Source organism: Mustela erminea, chromosome 10 (assembly GCF_009829155.1).
Source record: "Mustela erminea isolate mMusErm1 chromosome 10, mMusErm1.Pri, whole genome shotgun sequence".
NCBI lineage: Eukaryota > Metazoa > Chordata > Mammalia > Carnivora > Mustelidae > Mustela > Mustela erminea.
The window spans coordinates 15,976,394-15,996,598 of NC_045623.1; the positions used below are offsets into that span (position 1 = coordinate 15,976,394).

The following is a 20,205-nucleotide window of genomic DNA, read 5'->3' on the forward strand; positions in this document are numbered from 1 at the left end:
AGACCCTCCACACGTCCAGGCAACACCCTCCACCAACAAAAAGATTACAACTTGCTGAGAAGTTCAGGTAATGGTAAGCATTTTTTAGCAATGAAGGTTTCTTTTTTTAATTAAGGTATGCATCGTTTTTTTATATATATACCATTTTATTTTTTACATATTTTATACATAGGCTACATTTTAGAGAGAACGCTATTGCACACTGGAGAGACTGTGGTGTAGTGTAAACGTAAGTTTTATACATACTGGGAAACCAAAAATTAATTCTACTCACTTTATCGTGATATTCGCTTCCTTGCAGTAGTCTGGAATCTCCCTGAGATATGCCTGTATTTATAAAGGATATATATTTTTAAAAGATTTTATTTATTTATTTGACAGACAGAGATCACTAGTAGGTAGAGAGGCAAGCAGAGGGGGTGGGGAGAAGCAGGCTCCCTGCCGAGCAGAAAGCCCAATGCAGGGCTCAATCCCGGGACCCTGAGATCATGACCAGAGCCAAAGGTGGAGACTTAACCAACTGAGCCACCCAGGTGACCCTATAAAGGTTATTTTAATGAAACGTGGAAGGACTTACATTAAAGTATTTTAGGAACATGAAGTTATACATATATGATCTCAACTCAAAAATGCCCTCTTAGAAAAGAGCTGAAAGGAATATATACATATGTATTTAATATATACATATATATATAAAGGGGCACCTGGGTGGCTTAGTCAGAAGACTCTTGATTTCATCTCAGGTCATGATCTCAGGGTCATGAGACCGAGCCCGTCAGGCTCCACACCAGGCATGGAGCCTGCTTAAGATTCTCTCCCTTTCCCATTTTGACAGGATCCCTACATGTGCTCTTTCTCTAAAGATCCACACATGTGCTCTTTCTCTAAAGAAAAAATATATAAATAAAAATAAAATAAAATATGTAAACATATTGCAGACATGCCAATGATCAGCAAATAGTTGTTGAAACTGGTAGACTGTGAGCGGGCTTTTTTCTTCTTCCCATTTTTCTATAGTTTCCAAATTCCTCTAAATGAAAGTTATTTTCTTTTCAGATAGGAAAAACTATTATGGCCTTACTGTTGTAAAATTATTTGCTCTCAGTAAATGTTTAAAAGAGCAATTCTTGAGAAACTAAAAAACCAGAAACAAGTCATTTTTTAAGAAGAGAGAGAAGTTGCTAAGGAACTCTTCAACATTGGTCCTATTCTGAGGGTTAGGCCTCAGCACACACTGAGAATGTTACAAAGCATGAGAACATGTTATATGGAAAAGTCACATTCCTTGAGCAGACAAGGCCTGGGGTTGGGGTGGGGAGCCCAGGGCCCTGAGCCCCCGCCTTCTGCTCCAGGACAGCCAGCATGGGACAATCTCTGGCTAGGCATTCTGCTCTCATGTGCAGCTTTATCATCTGGAAATGGCTAGAACGAATTAATAAATGAGGCCTTCTGGAGCAGGCCAGAGCCCTGGTTCCTGGTTCTGGCCAGGCACAAGCCTGGTGGCTGGTGGCCGGTGGCCCTCAGGAGGCAGGGGTAGCAGGAGAGCTTCTGCCCAGAGACGCCTGGTGAGTCTGCCAGGGAGAGACGGGGCTGGGGCCCAGCAAGCTGACGGGAGGAGAGGAAGCCAGCCTCCTGCTCCCTCACTGGGCCCTCGGTTACTCCCACTCCTGTCCCAGGGCTGAGTGCTTCTGAAGCGCCAGCCCTTCTAGCTCTCACTCAGCTGCTGTAGACTTCTCTGTCACCGACCCGAGACCCTGCTCGGCACAGTCCACATTCCACTTTCCCCCTTACTTGGGCAGCACATTCCAGCAACCTCTGTGCCCACTCAAGGAGGTAACCCGGAGACTGCACGTAAAATGTGGACTGGAGCCAAGTCATTTAAGCCTGGATCCCAAAGACAGAGGCCTGCTCCCACCCCTGTAAGATCATGTGCGGGGGAGCCCGCAGATGGCCACGCCACACCTTCCCCCTGAGGAATCAGCATCCCTGAGGGTAGGACCTGGGAACGGCATTTTAAACAAGTCCCCCAGAAGAGCCTCCTGTCCCAAGTTTGAGAACCACTGGCCTCAAGTCTGCTTGTGAGTGCGGATTCCCACATTGACCCCGTGGTCCCGAGAGGCTGGAAGTAAGAAGTAGGAGACGGAGGGGATACCAGTCCTCCAACTGGAATGACAGGAATGTGCCCCAGACCCGGAACCAAGTGCCCACTTCAGAGGGGGCAGGCTGGACGAAGGCCTGGGGCAGCAGCTGTGTCCCCAGTAGGCCTCACCTGCCACCCAGCTTCCTTAGTCCGTTTCCATGGGCACACACACACACACCAGTCAGCACAGTCGCTCCCCTTGGGACCTGCCGTCTCTGGATCCATGATGCTCCTGGATCCTCCCTCCGCCACCATGCCCAGGGCTCTCCCTCTCTGAACAGAGATCCCACCTGCCTCATTACTTAAATAATCTTTATTTCTCATGCACTAGGAAAGATGGGATTGTATGAAACACTGCATTTCACAGCAAAGGCCTCGGTCCAAAACACAATGCAGAGGGCCAGGTGGATTCAGATCTGGTCAAAAACTCTGGGGACTGTCGTGGGACTCCCACCCCCAGGGCTGGTGACAGATGCAGGACCCTCCACCTGCAGTGGCCCCAGAGACAACAGAGGGCAGCTGCCCCCTCCCACAGAGGCACAGGAAGCTGACACCAGAGGAGCATGTGGACCAGAGAAAGGACAGAAAAGACTGCTAGGCAGTGACGTGGGGGAGGTGGTGGTCCAGTGCCTCCGAGGCCCCAGTCCAGGCTGCCAGGGGTGTGACTGAGACTTCCGCCCAGCCGTGCTCGCTAGAGCTGCCTGAGCGCCACAGATGCCCTGGCAGATCTGCTCGGGCCCCACCCGCCTGGCTCTTCAGCCACACACATGAGACAACATCTGCCCAGGAGGGACCCCAAAGGCTGGAGGGGCCAGCCCCCTCAACCATCCCAAGCCCCTGTGGACACCGAGACGCCCACAGGACAGCCAGGCTTCAGAAGTTCCTGGGACAGGGCCACGGGCAGGGCAGCCAGCAAACCTGGGCCATCAAGTCCCATCTGAGTCAAAACAAGGGCAAAGCAGACTCTGTGCCCCACCTTCCCGGAGGTGGCACAGGGACACACACAGGTTGGAGACATGCAGGACAGAACAAAAAAGAACAGACACATGCAGACACAACAGCGGGGAGAGAGGGGAAGAGAAAACGTGGTTGAGGTGCTGAGAAGTGGGGGACACGGCAGGCTGGGCTCACTGAGGCCCTGGGCTTGTCGTGACCCCGCTCTCCTCGGGGATGGTCTCCAGCATCTCACTCTGGACTGCCTGTGTGATGAGCGCCAACTCCTGGCACAGAGTCTCATAGCGGTAGCCCACTCGGATGTCCGGCACGTTGGTGCGGCGGATATCATTGCCCTCAGGGCCCTCCTTGGTATAGTTGGGTCCCAGCCAGTGGCTCTTCACCTGCAGTGGGCAGGGCTGTCAGGCAGGGCCACAGCCCCGAACCACCCCAGGGCCAGCCCCCCAGGGACCTTCCCAAGCGCACAGGGGAGGAAAGGGCCGGCACCAGGCTCCAGGTGGGGGGGGTAGTACCTTGTGGGAGAAGCCGCTCATGAGCACGCTGTTCCGGGCCAGCTCACACATGTCGCAGGAGCTGAGCTTCCACACCTGGGTGGCGATGCTGTACTCTTCCATCAGTGGCTCCTGCGCAGGCCAGGTGCCCTCAGGAGGGTGCAGCCGGGCCTGCCACCCAGTCCCCGCCCACCTGTCCTTGCACCACCCCCTTCTGGGCCGGATCCGCCACAGCCACAAGATGTGCCACACTCCACCAGCGGGGGGCAGCACCAGCCCCCAGACCCAGGGACCCGCGTGCCCTTAGCATCCAACTGACCACCTCCCAGGCTCTGACCTTGGTGAAGTGGAACTGCAGGGGATCATCGGTGGACAGAGAGACCATGAGACCACGGGACAGGTACTCGGGTAGCGGGTTCCGGTGGTAGCTGAGGAAAAGACTGTTGTTGCTGAGTGGAGACATGGCGATGCCAATCTGGGCCAGGTAATACAGGTACTGCAGCACTGGGGCCTGGGCAGGCAATAGTGGGGGAGGGTCCGTCAGGCGGCCTCAGGTGGGCAGGACACTGGTTCTGGAGGGTACAGGCTGCAGGAGGAGGGGTTGGGGAGCCTGGGCTGGGCCTGACGTGTAGAGGGTCATTTACAGCCAAGATCTGAACAAGGCCCACGGTTTAGAAGCTGGGGTGTGCAGGGGGCCAAACTGGGGGTTTGGCGAGGAGGAAGATCAGTTGCTCTGTTCAAGAGACTTGAAGGGTTGAAAGGAAGGTGAGTGACCGGGAGGAGAGGCTGGGGGAGCAGACCCTGACCTTGCGCAGAAGCAGCCCGTGAGAAATGTTCTCGGCCAGCATGAAGGCCGACACCAGGTGGTGGATGGGCCCAGCTTCCCCACAGTGTGGCCTCAGCACAAACGTGTGAAAGCCCCTCTGCCTGGGGGTTAGAGAAAGCGTGTTAGTGCCCAAGCCCAGGTTCCCAGGCCCCAACCCGGTGACCCTGTGGACCTGGGACAAAGGGCCAGGGGCAGATTCTAGGCTGTGAGGGCTGAGACCGGAAAGAACTCACTGGGTCCAGGAGTGGGGGCATGGGTGGGTCAGGGCTCCGGTGGCCCCAGGGCAGGGGGAGCAGATGCCGCACTGGCAGGACGGGCACCTGCGCAGGTGGTTCAGCGTGGCCATGTTGGCAAAGGTGTAGTACAGGTAGTAGGCGTAGGGTGGGTTGTCCTCCTCCACCCACGCTTCGGGGAGAGGGCTCTCCAGGTTGAAGACGTGATTCTCGGGCTTAGACTCATCATCCACGCTGTCAAAGCCATCCACCTGGCATGGGAGCCGGGGGTCAGGCCCAGAACTGCAGCTCCCCCAACCGAGGCAGGCCCCCTTCCTCTCCCCTGACCCGTGCAGCCCCCTCACGTGCTCCAAGAACAGGTGCAGCTCCGGGTGGCTGGCAGGGTGCACGGTGGCCTCGAAGAGCGGCAGGAAGATGTTCTCCAGCATCTCCTGGAAGTTGGCCAGCTGGCCCTTGGTACGGTACACGTCACTGCAGGCAAGACAGATGCATGCAGGATGTGTGGGTCAGTCAGCATGGGAGCCTGGCCTGCACTCACAGAAGCACTTCCGCACAACACCAGGTGGGCCAGGCTGGGCGGACCACGAGCGGAACCAGGGGGCTCCCCTTCCACTCTGATGTGGCTTGGCAGGGAGGCCCTGCCATCCCAGGCAGGCAGGAGGCAAGTGCCATCCCCCTGAACTCTGCCTCCGCATGCTCCCTCCCGCCCCAAAGGACACTCACAAGAGGCGGGGCACTTGCACGAGCCAGCGCACGTTGGGAGAGTGGACTCGGTGCTTCACAGCCCAGCATGCCAGCTTGTCCCACTCATCCCTCGAGCGCCCATAGATGGAGAGCCGCAGCTCTGCGTTCTGGTATTTGCTCTCCTCCAGATCTGACATCACCTCCTGAAAGACATGCAGGGGATAAGGAAAAACCGCCCCGCTTATCCACTCATGACACCGGGCTGCTGTGCAGTCAGGTGAAGGGCTGCCCAAGTCTCATGCTGCCCCTGCCCACGGGCCTGGGCGGTCCCTCCTCCTCACCTTGATAATGTGGGCAAAGTACTTTCCAGAAACCCTGTTGTCGGTCTTGATGAAGATCTCTCGGAGGACAGACTCCCCAATGGGGTTGTATTTGGCATTGAACTTGTCAAATCGATGGAAGGTGTTCCTGTCCTGGGGAAGAGGGGCAGGCCCAGGTCACCCGTGCCCCCTGGCCACACTCTGACCCAGCCCCTCAGCCCTGGGCCACCAGGACAGACCGCGTGCATGTCCAGCGTGTCCACACTCAGGTCATATGCAGTGAGATTCATGCTCTCAAAGACCTCCCGCAGCGTCTGCTCTCGGCCCTGCTCCACGTGCACGATCTCCTCCAGATGTCGCTTCATCGCACGCTTGATGAAACGCAGCAGGTGCTTCTGGTTCATGCAGGACGAGGCATGGATGTGTGTGTCCACCTGGGGTGCAACAGCGGGGGGATGGCCACTGGGTTCCCTGGAGTCCAGTCTACCAAGGGAGGCCGGGTGGGGGTGCAGGACCAGGCCTGCGGGGGAGGCCCCACCTTGCGGATGTTGTAGAAATCCCGGTGTGGCACCTTCTTCTGGGCGGCCAGCTCCTTCATCTCATTGAGCAGCACATGCATCTGGAACTTGGAGCTCAGGTATTGGAGCCGGCGATAGCAGAAGGACTTTCTGGGGAGGGACAGAATGCAGCTGAGGCTCTGGGCCACGTATGGCAGGGGAGAGGGTGGGGAGAGCACTGAGGCTGCGCACGGGGCAATGGGTGGGGGGAAAGTCTGGGTTGGTAACTGGGAAAGGGTGTGAGGGGACGGCAGGTGTGTGCGGCAGGGCTGGGGTGGTACGGTCCAGGCTAGAAGGAAGCGGAGAGTCTGGGCCTGGCAGGAACTCACATGGGGCCATTGATGATCAGAGCCATAAGCACATTGACGTCTGCCACAAATTCCTGCAGGTCAGGGTACGGCAGCTCCACCTCCAGGCAGCTGGCAGGTGTGGGGAGCTCGGGTGAGGGAGCAAGTTGTGCCCTGTGGGCCCTCCCCAGCCAGTGCAGCCCCCACACAGCTCCCCCCCAGCACTCCCCACACCCGCTTACTGCTCATCGGGTTCCCTGCGGGTGTAGACATGCACCACGCCCTGCACCATGCGCAGACCCAAGCCCAGGTCCCCAGGCATGGTGCTTGGCTCACAGTACTCATAGGGGTGCTGCTCCAGCGCGGGGGGGTGCACCGGGGCATCTGCGGGGCAGGGAGGGAAGAGTTAGGGCTCTTCCGGGCCATCAGCTGCCCTGCCCAGAGGCCCCATAGAGCGGGAGATCTCCTGCCCCTGCCTCCACCCACCGGGAGCCAAGAGGCTGGCATGAGCCTGGTGGGAGGGCAGGGAGTGAGAAGCAGGCGGGGTGGAGTTTCCCAGGGAGTTGGGGACATAGGGGTGCTTGGAGCAGGGCAGGGAGGGGGGCTCCCACCAGCGGACACAGGAGTGTCGGGGCCCTGCTCATAGGTCCGTGTCTCCAGAGGCTTCTCAGCCAGCTGCTGCAGGTACCGGCGGGTGGTGGGGCAGAAACTCTGCAGCGAGAGGGCCATGTACTTCTCCCGGATGAAAAGAGCCCGCACCACGCTCTTGGCTGCATCCAGCAGGTCTGTGAATGGCACCTAGAGACAAGGACCCTGTGGTCACTCTCCCTGCTCTCAGACTCAGACCAGGCTCACCCTTGCCTCCTCCCCGAAGCCTTGACCCTGGAAAAGAGTGCATCCGCTAGCTCCCAGCCACAGACCGCTCGCCCCTCCTGCTTTTGGGAAGAGAAATGCCCTCTCTGAGCCACACCCAGCTCCGAGGCTGGGGCAGCCCACTGGGACACATGGGGATGACAGGGGTAGAGAGACCCAAGGCCCTGCCCACACTGACCCCACACTTCTCCTCGCCGGAGATGGTGACCCGCTGAAATTCCCGCTCTAGCACCACCTCTCGCTCTCGCAGGCCCCGGTCACCTTGCCCCTCACCCTGCTCCTTGTAGAGCCTAAAGGGGTGAGCACAAAGGAGGGGGGCTAGAGCCCGCAGCAGGAGAGGCCCCAGCCCCACATCCCCACATCCCTCTGCGCCCCTCCACCCTCCTCACTGGAAGTCTGAAGTACTATCTGTCTTCAGGAAATCTTGCTTGGCCCGAAGAAGGATGTCTGGCTCCAGCCTAAAAGGGAGAGGCACAAGAGGTCAGGCCAATGACAAGGGATGCCCTGGCTCTCAGGTCCCTGCCCGGTGCTGGCTGCTGTGCACGTGTTGTTCCTCAAGGCTCCCACGTTATAAACGAGAAAGCACACCCCAAAACTGAGTGACATGTTCTAGGCCACACAGGTGGGTACCACACAGAACCAGGACCCAAGAGCTGTACTCCAAAGCCTGTGCTTCAGACCACTGCTCTATGCTCCCTCCTTAGTGGGTCCCTGAGGGAGGACAGAGTGGGAAAGGGACAGGAGTAGGAAAGGGACAGAGACGGGGCTCTGAAGGTGTCCCAGTGGAGACAGAGGGACACTGGGCAGACTTCCCTCCATGCCATGGCTGCCTGCCGGACTGTAGGGCTGGGGCCTTACTTGACATCCTGGCTGATCTGCCTCTCCAGGCGCTGCCTCCGCTCCTCCAGCTGCTCAATGGGGCTCTCCTCCGGAAACTCGTATGGGGCGCTGCGGAGCTCACTCTCAGCCAGGGAGCGGCTGAACAGCTCCTGGTGGGAGGGAAGGCAGGGTCAGTATGCCAGGCCCTCCCTTGCAGCATCTAGGGCTGGGGTGAGCGCAGCAGGAGCTGGAGGCACCTGGGGGAGGCTAGGGGTCAGGGCACAGCCAAGCGTGGAGTAAGGGGATGGCTGAGATGGAGGGGGGTGGGGAGCAGAGACAGGACACGGGGACAGCAGTGGAGGGACATAGGGTGCGGTGCCAGGTGATACCTCGGCGATCTCCTTGCATTTGCCATCCATGGACGTGCGCAGGTCAAGTGGGAAGTGCTTGAGGCAGGGGGCAGGGCCTGGCAGGGATCGGGCCGACTGCAGCGGAGGGGCCCCCAGCCCACCCCGAGCCTCTGTGGAGACATCGATGCCAGGGTCAAAGGGTGGAGGGCAGGGCCTGGGTACACCAGAAGCCCAGGGCCCCCATGCACCCCAGGCCTTTCCCAGAGAGAGGCCAGAGCCTGCAAAGTGGGCCGTGCCTCCTCAGAGGCCGAGGAGTGAGCCTGCCTGTGGCTCCCAGAGGACCTCACCTTCACCTTCTGGCACGGGGCCCCTCACCCATTCCAGGCTCAGGCATGGGGGTTCCTGAGGCAGCCTCTAGAGCTAGAGGATTCACTCACTCCGGGAGTAAGAATCCGAATTCTGCACTACGAAGTGCTGCCTCAGTGAGCAGGCGACCTCCTACAGGTAGGCACACACGTACACGTATGCAAACGCATACACACACACACACACACACACTCCCCACGTGCTCATGAAGGACCCAGTGGCTGAGCCAGCAGTCCCCAGTCCACAGCTCCCAGGGCAGGCAGGCAGGCCGGCCCTGATCAGACCTGCTTCTGGACCCAGTGACCCTCCTCCCAGAAACCCAGGGTCCAGTGCCCGACATCCCAGACCTTCAGAGCATAGGCAACATACAGCTGCCACTCAGCTCTGACCTGGGCACCAGAACCCAAGGGAAGAGGACAGGAAGCGGAGGGCCTGGATGGCAGCAGGAACCCTACCTCCTCCCCAGGGGCGTGCCCTCTCCCCCAGGACCCTGGGGCTGCCAAGATGCAGCCTGGCCCCAGCTGGCCCCTCCCACTGCTGGCTGCCCCTCCAAAGGGAGCTGCCACAAACAGTCTGCGCCACTCAGAGGCCCCAGGATCTGGGCCGGAGGCCCCAGGGAGGGCCCGGGGAAGGGAGGATCAGAAGCCAGGGCCTCTCCACAAGGAAGGCTGAACTCCTCAGCTGTACCACCAGGACGCAGGCACTAAAGGCCCTGAAGCTGCTAGTCTGGGGGCTGCCTGAGCTCCCAGGCAACTCAGACCTTCCCTGGGCTATCAGCCCACCCTCCCTACCCCCGCAAAGCTCTCCACACCAAACTCGGCTCTCCCAGCCTGCTCGGAAGGGGACTGCCTTCCAGCACCCTCCTTTCCCCATCTTAGGGATGGACTGGAGGTTCTGCCCAGGTAGCGTGCCTTTAAGTCTGTGGGCTCACTTCACGATCCTCCAGAGTTGGGTCCAGAGGCTGGACAAAGGGAAGCAGAGGTGCCTGCCCTAGAACCAGGACCCAGCCCCCGCTCTCCCTGGTGCCAGCCTGGGTCCTACCTACAGAGTTCGGGCAGCTCCAGCCAGCAGCCCTGGGCCCCTCGCCCGCCCGCCGCCTTGCTGAGTGGAGCAGTAGCCAGTCCCCCAGGACAGCTCAGGGGCCGGCACGGGCTGTACCAAGTGCTGCTGCATGCAGGGGAGACCCTAGGATGACAGAGAGCAGGGGGCTAGGGAGGCCCAGGGGAACCAGAAATCAAGGGAAGGAGCATCAGAGTTGGGAAATAAAAACCAGCTCAGAAAGGAACGGCTTTAACCTGTAAGATAAAAAGGCCCAGTAAAAAGGCCTGGCCTACAGGGGAGCCCCCAGGGGGGCGCAGCAGGATAGGCTGATACAGGGAGGGTCAGGGCTGAGCCTCCCACCCTCTGGAACAGTGAGCAGGTAGGGTCAGGGTGGCCCAGGGGTAGGGGGGGAGAAGGGGAGGTCAGCAGCCCTCATCTCTGCACATAACAGCCCCAGGCCAGCCTTGTTTTGCTCACCAATGTCCCCTGTGTCCCTGTCTGTGGGGTCCCTGGGGACAGACAAAGCCTCTTCCAGGGAGAGAAGCTGGCAGGCAGTGAGGGAAGTGACTCAATAGAGGTAGGGACCAGGTACTGAGCTTCTCTGCTGCCGATGGGGCCTGATCCATGGCTCCCCAGACCTCCAGTCTCCTTTCGAAGCCTATCACTGGGAACAAACTGTCCAGGAGGAAAAGTGTGGGAGATAAAGGACTAGAATCTGGAGGACTTGAGTCTGACTCAGTTCCCACTTACTAGCCTGTCTCTGCCTCCCGGAGCCTTCAAGTCCTGTCTATAAAGGGGCGATAAGCAGAGCCAGCCCCATCTATATCCACCAACCGCCTTAAGGCTCACAGAGATACAGCTCTGCAAGTGTTGTGTAAAACACCATTATCTGCGATTGTGAACTCCTGGGACCCTCCAAAACACCTACCACATACAGTCCAACCTACCAGGGAGACCTACTCGGGCCCAGTGCGGGCCAGCACAACCAAACCGTGAAGGACAGGAAAGAGAACGGAACTTGACGGGAGAAGAGACTGGGGGGAGGTAGGGGGACACTATCTAGTCCTTGGAAGAGGGCAGAGTAGGAAGAAGAAAGAAAGATGGGCACCTGCTCCATACCCAGAGTATAAGACAGAGTCCCAGGTCCTTGCCTGCCCAAGAACCCTGACCTTACACAACTCCTCCCTCCTAGCCCCCAGCAGGAGAGGCCGCCCACAGACTTCCAGGGCAGCAGAAGCTGAACTGAAGGTCCTAATCTCACCCTCCCGTCTGAGCAGGGTGGCCCAGGATGTCAACAGAAACACTGGAGTGAGGAGGACAGGTTCCGGCGGCCAGAACCCTTCCTCCAGGCTGCAGGTCTCCGCACAGGGTTCACTAGAGGTAAGAGGCTCCATGCTCTGAGCCCAGGCCTAGAAGACCCAGCTTCCTGCCTACTGGTCCCTTCCCCAGAGCCTGTGCACTGCAACACACATACACACTCACACACACACACACACACACACACACACACACACACACACACAAGTAGTCCACCAAAAGCCAGAGGGAACTGCTTCCACCAACCAAGATCTTGCCTCCTCATCTACCCTCTGACCAGGAGTCCCTCACTCCCTGCCAGGACTGCCTCAGTCGAGAGGCAGAGACATGCCCAAGGCTTCAACCCCTAAGTCTCAGATGCTCCCACTGAGTGACCACCCAAAGATTACAGATCTAGCCCCAGGGGACACACTCTCTGGAGGGCCAAGACCTAGGCACGGAAAACACAGACCCTCAGAACAGCCCTGACCCCTGGGCAGGATTTTCAATGGCATAAGAAAATACAGGGGATGGATGGTCAGGCTATAGGTACAGATAGCTGCTGAGGGGAGGCGGGGGAAGACGCTGGCTTGACCTGGTCACCAAAATGGGGGGGTGGAGGTGTCCTTCCTTAGCCACAAAGCCTGGGGGCAGCAGATGATAGGTAGATATCCCTCAGCTAGCAGACTCAGGCAGACTCAGGAGATGGACACAGCCACACCACGCTGCCTGCTCCGAATGGTGCAGAGATGCCTCCCAAAGCAGGAGCCAAACCAAAGAGTACAGGAGCACACAAGCAGGCAGTGGCCCCAGCCAGAACCCCCGAAACAGGCCTGGCCCAAGGACACCCCGTACTTCTGAGGAAGTCCACAGGAAAACCAGGAATGGGCCAACAGCAAATGATGGATATGGTTGAGCCCCCAGCCCCCAGGATGCCCAGTAGCAATGAGTGTGCCTGAATATCAGAGCCCCCTCCCCAGGAACGGGATTCCAGATCTAGGGTCCTAGAAAGAACTAACCACTAAGCCCGAGCCTGCCCGGTAAAGACACAGCCGCCAGCAGTGTGGCCAGCCCACAAAGCAGCCAGTCCCACACATCACCCTCTCCATTCACACACGCTCCACATGCACACGGTCTGAGCACATCCGCACGCTGACACGTGTGCAAACACACCTCTTGCTGCACCCACACCTGTGCCCACTCCTTGTTACCGAGGGCAGCACCCCCAACACAGAAGCTGTCACCTTCCACCCCACCTTCCAAGCCAGCTGTCCCTCGGACGGAGGACAAGGAGGGGCATAACCCCAGAGGGGGTGCAGATGCAGCCCCTCCCACACACACATACAGGACCAGTGGCTTGGGCTAGCGGTGGTCGCGTAGAGCCCGCGCCCTAGGCTAGGAAGCCCACACTCACCTGGTACTGCGGAGGAGGCCTGCAAGCTGACCCGCTTCTTAAAGGGATATTTGGCCTTGGGATTGCCGGGGCCAGATGGGTTGGATGCCATGGCTCCAGCCGCGGAGATGGCGGGGGGAGTCCGAGCCGCTCCAGCTGGGCCCGGCTCTGCCACATCCAACCCCTTCCTCCGCCCCGCCCCCAGCGGGAGTGACTGATGCAGGAAGCAGAAGCCCCGCAGGCGGAAGAGGCCCTGGCCACGATTTCTGATGTTGTCTAGGCAACCTCGGGGAGGGGGGCCTCCATCCCCGCCTCTTATCCCCTCCCTTCCCTCCTCAGACCCTGGAGTGACGCGACTGTTGCTAGCTGGGCCTGGGGGGCGGAGGTGGAGGGTGGAGGTTAGCAAACAAGATGGGGAAGGGCCAGCCCCCAGCACTCCACTGACCCCTTCAGGAGCCCTTGCCCCTTGCCAGGGCTCTGGGGCACAGGAGTCAAAGTCCGGGCTAGCTGGTCCAGCCAGCATAGGAGAAAAAAATAGTAATAAATAGAAATCCAGCCCGAGCTCCCCCAAACTCAGAACACACTGTCTCAGAGCAAGCGTTCTCCGTGAAAACCCAGCCCCTCTGGGGCACAGTCCCTTTTTCTCTTCTCTATCAGACGCCCAGCCCCAGGAGTAGTCCAGCTCTGGGAGGATGGGGGTAGAACTGAGAATCCCGGCCCAGCAGGGAGGAGCCTGTCTTGGGAAAATTCCACTGACCGGCAGAAGCTACCTTCTAGGACGGCAGGGAGGCCAAGAGGCAGGGGCTTCTGGTTGGGGGGGTGGGGGGCGGCGGCTAGGAAAGAGACACCAACAACTTCAGACTTTTCTGTCTTTTCGCACTCAGGCTCTGCTCTCCCAGGCCCGCCCCAGGAGGAGACGCCACCTTCCCTAGGTCTGCTGGCTGTGCTGAGACCCCCACCCGCTTGTCATCCAGGCCATGCACTTCTCCGTCCCAGAGACCCTACCCCCAACAGACGCGCACATACACTCACCTGAGGCCATGCTGCCCGAGCCCGCAGGGGTACCGGGGAGGCTGCCCGCCAGGGTCTGCCCAGCCGGGAAGCGGAGGTCGCAAAGGAGGGGAGGAGGGCTGGGACCCAGATCCTGGCCAAGTCCCTCCGAGGTCCCCTGCCCCCGGCACGGATATGGAAGAAGGAAGGCAGTCTTTAAAAAATGCCCGGAGGCGGGAGGTGGGCCCCGGTAGACCTCGGCCGCTGCTGCACCGACCCTTCGCGAAGACCCGGGAGTTCCGACCCCCAGCTCTCTGCTCAAGAGGCGAGCAGGCCACGTGCTTCCCAGAGAGCAGGACCCGGAACTCGTCTGAGCTTCTCTCCACACTCTCTGGGTGTTCGGGATCGGACTACCGAGGCTGGACTGCGGGGGAGTCACGCAACAGGTGCGACCCCACCAAAGCCTTGTTAGAGCCAAGGAGCTTCTCCGACGCCTGAGGCCCCGCCAGATCCGAGGCCCCGCCCCCGCCGGGCAGGCCCCGCCCCCGCCGCGTTCCGCTTCCCCGCGCCACGTGGGCAGCCGCCACTCCGCAGTTGGCCCGGCCAGGTCTTGGGCAAGTCATGTGCGTCAGCTTCCTCATCCGTGAAATGGGGTGGTGTAATCGCACTCAAGGGAGTTACTGGGAGCATTGTTAAGCACATTTTCGTGGTGCCTGCCATAAAGTCGGTGGCTAGTAAAAGATAACTAGTAGTATCTCAAGATTAAATCACTTTTAGAAGTCCTACCCCGGTATTCTCACTCTAGTTCGTCCGTTTTCTTCTGGCAGGCATAGATAAAGAGGGTGTGCCCTACAACTCTGGCTCCCCTTCCCGCATTTACTTCTATATTTATTGGTTAAAAGCTTAGACTCTGAAGACAGAATGCATGGGTTCAATTCCATACTCCTCCACCTACTTTGTGATTGATGTTGGTAAAGTTACTGGTCTCTGCTCTATTTCATCGGAAAATGACTGTGTGAGACCCTGCTTTGTATTGTGGTGGTTAAGATAAATGAGTTAATGTAAGTCAAGTCCTTAGAACAGTGCCTGGCCTGTAGTTACTATTCAGTTAATGTCTTATCCAGCTATGTCCTTGGCCTTGGTTCCCTGTTGACAACCTCACACGGTAATGATTCTCCTCGCAGCCTATAAAGAAGTGCAGTTTGGGCTGTTTGGGGGGACTGCAGACACTCCACCCAGCTAGCACTCCACTTCCAAGTGACAGAGAATCCTACCTAAAGGGAACTTGAGGGGGGTGTTCCTAAGACCACTGGTATCTTCAGTGTGTTAGCAGCAATTAGTCTTTTTCCTACTTCTCCCCCTTGTGGGAGCCCTTTGTCCCCCACACCCAGCTGTACTAATGCTGTTTGTCCAGCTCCTCCCAGTTCTCACCACCCCCACAGCCAGATTCCTTCCCAAACTCTTGCCTCCTCCACCTCTCCCCAGGCTGGATTCTGGACCCTGAACCCTATTATCCCTGTATATCTGGTTTCACTTCTATTGATCTCTGCCTGCTGCTTCTCACCATGGGCAAGCTCAAAAAACCACCGTGTCCACAGACCTGGGCGTGGGGGAGTTCACCTCACAAAGAAGCAACACAAGAAGGGAAATTCCATGTTTATCCATAAAATTAACAAAGATTAAGGGGGGAAGGTCCTAATGCAGGCAAGGGGGTCATGAGATGGGACACACACATACTACTGGTGGGCACCACAAGCAATGTAACCTGTCTGAAGGCCATTTGGTAATACATAATCAAATGTCTTTAAAGAGTTCATTATTACTTGACCCTGTAATTCCACTTTCAGAAAATTGTGCTGAAAAGAGCTGTCAGAAAAATATGCACGAATTTGTTCATCACTGCAATGTTTATCACATAGAAACATTAAGGTCCAACAACAGGGGGATGTTTCAGTTTTGTCAGATGCACGCAGTAAAATAAAAGCATTAAAAATTGTTCTTGGAGAACTTCTTAATGAGGCGGATATTTATAATGTAAGGCTTGGTTTAAAAAAATGAACGTAAAAATCTGTACATACAGTATGGCCCTAAATATGTGACATATATGCATAGAAAACAAACCACCAGAAGGTTTACAAGTGGTTATCTGTAGGCAGTAGAATGGGGAATTATATTTATTTCCTTCTTTATACTCATCTGCATTTAAAAAATTGTCTACAATGCATATCCATTACTTTTATAATCAAGGGCATAGAAAACAACAAATCTGTAATAGCCTCCACACCCCACCCCCAACAGACTCTCCTGGGTCTTAACCCCAGAATAAATTGGTCTTGGGATCTTTAGGAATTTTGAAGCCATTATGCCCTCAACAATGAGTAACAAAATAAATCTCAAAATTAAAAATCAAGCAGCAGGTAACCATGTAGAATGTCATCTATATTCTGACAAAATGCAAATTTTGACATAGTTTTAAGGGGTGGTATCTTGTATTGGGCTAGGTCTCATTAGGATTCCCCCTTGATTCAGACCTACCTACCTAATCAGCCCATAGGTGGCAATCCCTGCCCTCCTCCTCACACAGGCAAACCGGTTCACTAGTCCCTTTGTGCTCCTCCCCAGTCCCACTGCAACACACCCTTCACCTGGTAACCCTCCCCTATTTCCAGGCCATTTGGTACGCCATCCCTGCTTGGAAGTGTGCGCTGATTACAGCTAAGCATCGATTTCCCCACCTACACAACACCAGAAAAAATCTCAGCGGGGTTCACGGTCTAAGAAGAACAGTTTGGGCAATGAGGAGTGAGTCATCCCCCTTGGCCTCCAGCTTCTTAATGTTGTCTTTGAGCCTCTGGGATCTTCCCTAGCTCTAACTCGGCTTCCTCCTCTCCTACCCTATTCACCAGATGGTTCCTTTTAAATGGCCCTCCCTGAGCCCTAGGCCCCCACTTAATTCTCTGATAAATGCTTCTCTTAGACTCTGGCCTGCAGCCCAATGTGACCTCAGCTTCCCCCCAGGCCAGACCACTCTCTGCCGACACTGGGCTTGGGAGGGAATGCCTGCAGCCTCACACCTGTCCTTGGCCAGAACAGTGCCTCAAAGCATCCCCTATGCCCATATCCTTCTCAAACCAAGCTGCTCAGCTCTTATTTCTCAGCTTGCCCAGACAGCCCTGTCACCCCTGACCCCAGTCCCCAAACACTGTTTATAGCACCATGCAGCTGCACCCAGCTGTACTTGTTTTTGTCTTCAAACGGTTTTAGCCACACCCTGCCCTGCCACTCCAGGCCCTCACTGCCTAGCCCCAATGCTGCCCCTACACCATCCTCAACTGGCCGACATATTCCATTTCGTCTTTCCTGAGCAGTCTGCACCTCAGACCTCCACGCCTTCTCTCATGCTTTCCTCTCCCCAAAATGCCTTACCCCTATTTCTATGTTCTGCTTCTCTAATCAAAGTCTGTTCATTTAGTCACTTCCTCCTTTCTTCTACAGAATTTTTCAGTCTGACAGTTAAATATGTTTATAATTTTCTTGCCTATCAGGGGTGGAGGCTGGGTTTTAAACAGCTCTGAATTCTCCAGCAAAGCGTTCCTTTCATTAAACTGTTTCTCTGTGAATTTACCTCTCCTCTTCCTTTGGACTGGAAGGTCCTGAAGGCAGTTCCTCATTCATGTGCTCCTAAGCCCCGCCAGGACAAGGCTTTACCCACAGTCCCCACCACTGAGGGTAAGACAGATCCTGAGATCTCCCCTTAGCCCAAGAAACAAGACAAAACTTATTGGGAAATGGTGAGTCTTTTTCCACTCATTTGGTTATCAGGCTGTTAACCAGGACTCCTGAACTGTAGCTGATCCTAGCTTGTTTATTAAGATGACAATCCTCTTTCTGTGCTTCTAAATGCGAATAGCACCTACATGCTTTACCTACTCCACTAGGACACTGAATTCAAATTAATAAAGTAGAACAGCCACAGGAAAGGCACAGGAGCTGACGATGGGAGGTAGGAGGTCACTGGCACCAGGATGGGTCAGCACAATTAGAGGCCAGGCATGGGTCAGGAGCTCCCTTACCAGCTTAGTAGTGGGAATGGGAACCCAGCCAACTAGGAAACAAGGAGAAGCAGCACATAAGTTTGCAAGGGTGGTAGCTGAAAAAGAAATAGCTCAAACATTTTCCCTATGCGTGAAACAAGTTCATGGTTCTTTTCAAAATGCAATCACTACTGTTAGCAAGCTTATGCATTTGTCTTTTATGTCCAAGTGTTCTTTTACTGGCTGCTTATATGGGGGTAGTAGAAAGATCCCCTGATGTATCTGTTTATTAAGCTTACCTGACCTTGAACAAGTTACTTAACCCTCAAGCCACTGTAAACTGGTGACAGAGTACTTACCTTGAAGTTAGCATTAGAATGAACTGATAGGAGCCACACAACTTGTCTAGCACAGTTCCTGGCAGTCCCCTGCTCCGAACAGAGAAGATTTCAGCACAGCTCTGGCCTGGGTATAGGTTATCAATATTGTGGGTAAGCTAGGGCAGGGTTAGAGAGGTATAATTACTGAAACTTTATAGCCGAGATTCCAAGACAGTCACAATTTCAAAGACACTCTCCTGTTTTCTCTTAAGTCAAGGAGCATTTGCCAAGTTTTGACTGGGAAAACATGATCGCTATGGAAGGCACCTTGGCGGCTACCTACTTCTCCATCAGCCCTGAGTGTCTGGGCTCCAGGCCCAGAGCTTCTCATCCAGATACTCAGATATGCAACTGAAAGGCGGTGGAAGGAGGCAGATGCTCGTGCTCAGCAGGGGCTCAGGGAACCTAGTAGGTAGGAGCCCCAGGTGCTACCTCCCACTTTTTCCGGCCCAGTGGACAGGCCACTGCAGCACATTTCCACACTAAAAGAAAAGAACACGTTAAACCCTTCAAACTCAAGTTAAATCCTCAAGCCCTTGGCTGCACATTAGAATCACCTGGGGGAAATTTGGAAATCTTCACGCCTGGATTGTGTTCCAGGCCAACGAGATCAGGTTTTTTTCCAAACTTGCCACATGATAATCACCTATATTACCTATTTTAAAAGAGTTTCTCAGGCTCTGGAATTAGCACCATTACCAGAAAATAATGATTCTAAAACACACCCCTTTAAAAATATACAGGATACGTTAACATCTTTGAAATCTGAGTGATCTTCCAGCCAGTGATATCTAAGATTTGATGATACACAGAAACCAGCATCTCAGATGATCCTCGTAATCAGGCAGGTTTGAGGGAAAAACAGTTCCCTAATACTTTCTAGGGCAGCACTTCCTGAATTTTAACATCCTTAGAGTCACCTGCAATTCTGTTACAACGCTGGTTCTGAATCAGAAGGTCTAGGTTGAGGCGTGAGATCCTACATTTCTAAGAAGCTCCCAGATGAACTGTGCTAGGCCTTGCGCCAAATTTTGGGGCCACATTCTTAAGTATCTCCTTCTGAGGAGGTTCCACCAGCAACTCATTTAATTAAACTGAAATAACAGGCATAAAGAAATATGACCCATGGAAGGAGTCTCGGATAGGTCCGAGAGGCAACTGCGGGACTGCACTCTAGCATTTCCCCCCAGGAAGGGGCAGCAGGGATGAGGGCCAGAGGGAGGGCCATCCCAACCTTTGCAAAGCCGGAGGCTAGAGTCCAGTTTCCCAAGGAAGCAGACCCCCAGTCTAAACAGCAGCAGAAGCTCACTCGCCAAGTGAAGGTGGCCTCAGGTGGCTTTAGTGGGTTGACAGGAAGAAGCCTCATTCTGTCTACACATACCCTTTATCTTTCCTTCGGTCACCAAACCTTTACTGAGGGTCCACTGATAAACCACCAAGTCAGAAGGATTCAAAGATGAATCACATCTGGTCCCTGACCTCCAGGGGAAGGAATTCAGCCCAGGGGGAACCCAAGTGCAACGCAAAACACAGTATGAAGTGGTAAGCGCTAGTATCGGAAGCACGAAGAGAGAGAGATGAGCCAACATAAAGAACAATATGCTAATAGCTTCCTGGTGCAGCAGCCACAGGTGGAGCTGGAAGAAACATTTCTAATCTTTCCACAAAGGGCATCACCCTAAACAAAACTCCTTGCCAGGACCAGCCTGGTATGATGGAGAGGGAGCTTTGATGCCTTGAAGCCTTTAAAACCAAGACTCTTACAATCTGGAGCCTCAGGATGGGCAGAGTTTCCTGCATTTATGCCTCTAATCTCTAGCACTAAAATGCAAATGAATCCAAGGAAGTAAGAGACTTTTAGGGGACCAGCCCCTCCAAAGAATGGGGCAGCCGTGATCTCATTCCAGAGAGCTTCAGTACCTGCCACCTATCCTCCTGTGCCAGAATCCCGCAGATCATTTTCCTAGTACAGAATCCCAAGTCCTTGCCCTTTGTCATACTGAGCTCTTAATTGGCTTTGACCCATCACACTGCTAGATATAAAGGCTACAATCCCTAGACTAAGTAGATCTCCAGCAGGGTAGGGAGTCTTAGCCAAGACAGGCCAGGCACAAAACCCTAGAGCCCGCTCTCTCACCTAGCTCCCTATAGGACCAGCTTTTTAGAAGGAC

General features: G+C 55.4%; 1 protein-coding gene across 4 annotated transcripts; it reads right to left on the reverse strand.

The window, feature by feature from the left end:
* Positions 1-2,434: 2,434 nt before the first annotated feature.
* AMPD2 (adenosine monophosphate deaminase 2) lies at positions 2,435-14,154 on the reverse strand. Of its 4 annotated transcripts, none has more exons than XM_032303606.1 (18): positions 13,663-14,154; positions 8,574-8,704; positions 8,224-8,354; positions 7,755-7,823; positions 7,544-7,655; positions 7,104-7,290; positions 6,735-6,876; positions 6,535-6,624; positions 6,187-6,316; positions 5,888-6,082; positions 5,670-5,801; positions 5,368-5,531; positions 4,989-5,115; positions 4,732-4,895; positions 4,392-4,512; positions 3,923-4,096; positions 3,607-3,717; positions 2,435-3,477 (listed from the first exon to the last, which is right to left on the reverse strand). In XM_032303606.1, the coding sequence occupies exons 1-18, from the start codon at positions 13,670-13,672 to the stop codon at positions 3,268-3,270; spliced, it is 2,400 nt and encodes a 799-aa protein (XP_032159497.1). In that variant the 5' UTR covers positions 13,673-14,154; the 3' UTR covers positions 2,435-3,267. The 4 variants fall into 4 exon arrangements, with proteins under 4 accessions (XP_032159497.1, XP_032159495.1, XP_032159496.1 ...); XM_032303604.1 differs by lacking the exon at positions 13,663-14,154 and adding an exon at positions 12,652-13,533; XM_032303605.1 differs by lacking the exons at positions 8,574-8,704; positions 13,663-14,154 and adding an exon at positions 12,652-12,879.
* Between the last annotated feature and the right edge of the window lie 6,051 nt (positions 14,155-20,205).

Excerpts from the sequence above, each read along its gene's own strand:
- AMPD2 (XM_032303604.1), bottom strand. The coding sequence starts at position 13,153 with ATGCTGGCTGGACCAGCTAGCCCGGACTTTGACTCCTGTGCCCCAGAG. Across the intron at positions 7,656-7,754 it reads GATAGTACTTCAGACTTCCA|GCTCTACAAGGAGCAGGGTG; the intron begins GTGAGGAGGGTG and ends TCACCCCTTTAG. Across the intron at positions 5,116-5,367 it reads GTGCAAGTGCCCCGCCTCTT|TGACGTGTACCGTACCAAGG; the intron begins GTGAGTGTCCTT and ends TCTTGCCTGCAG.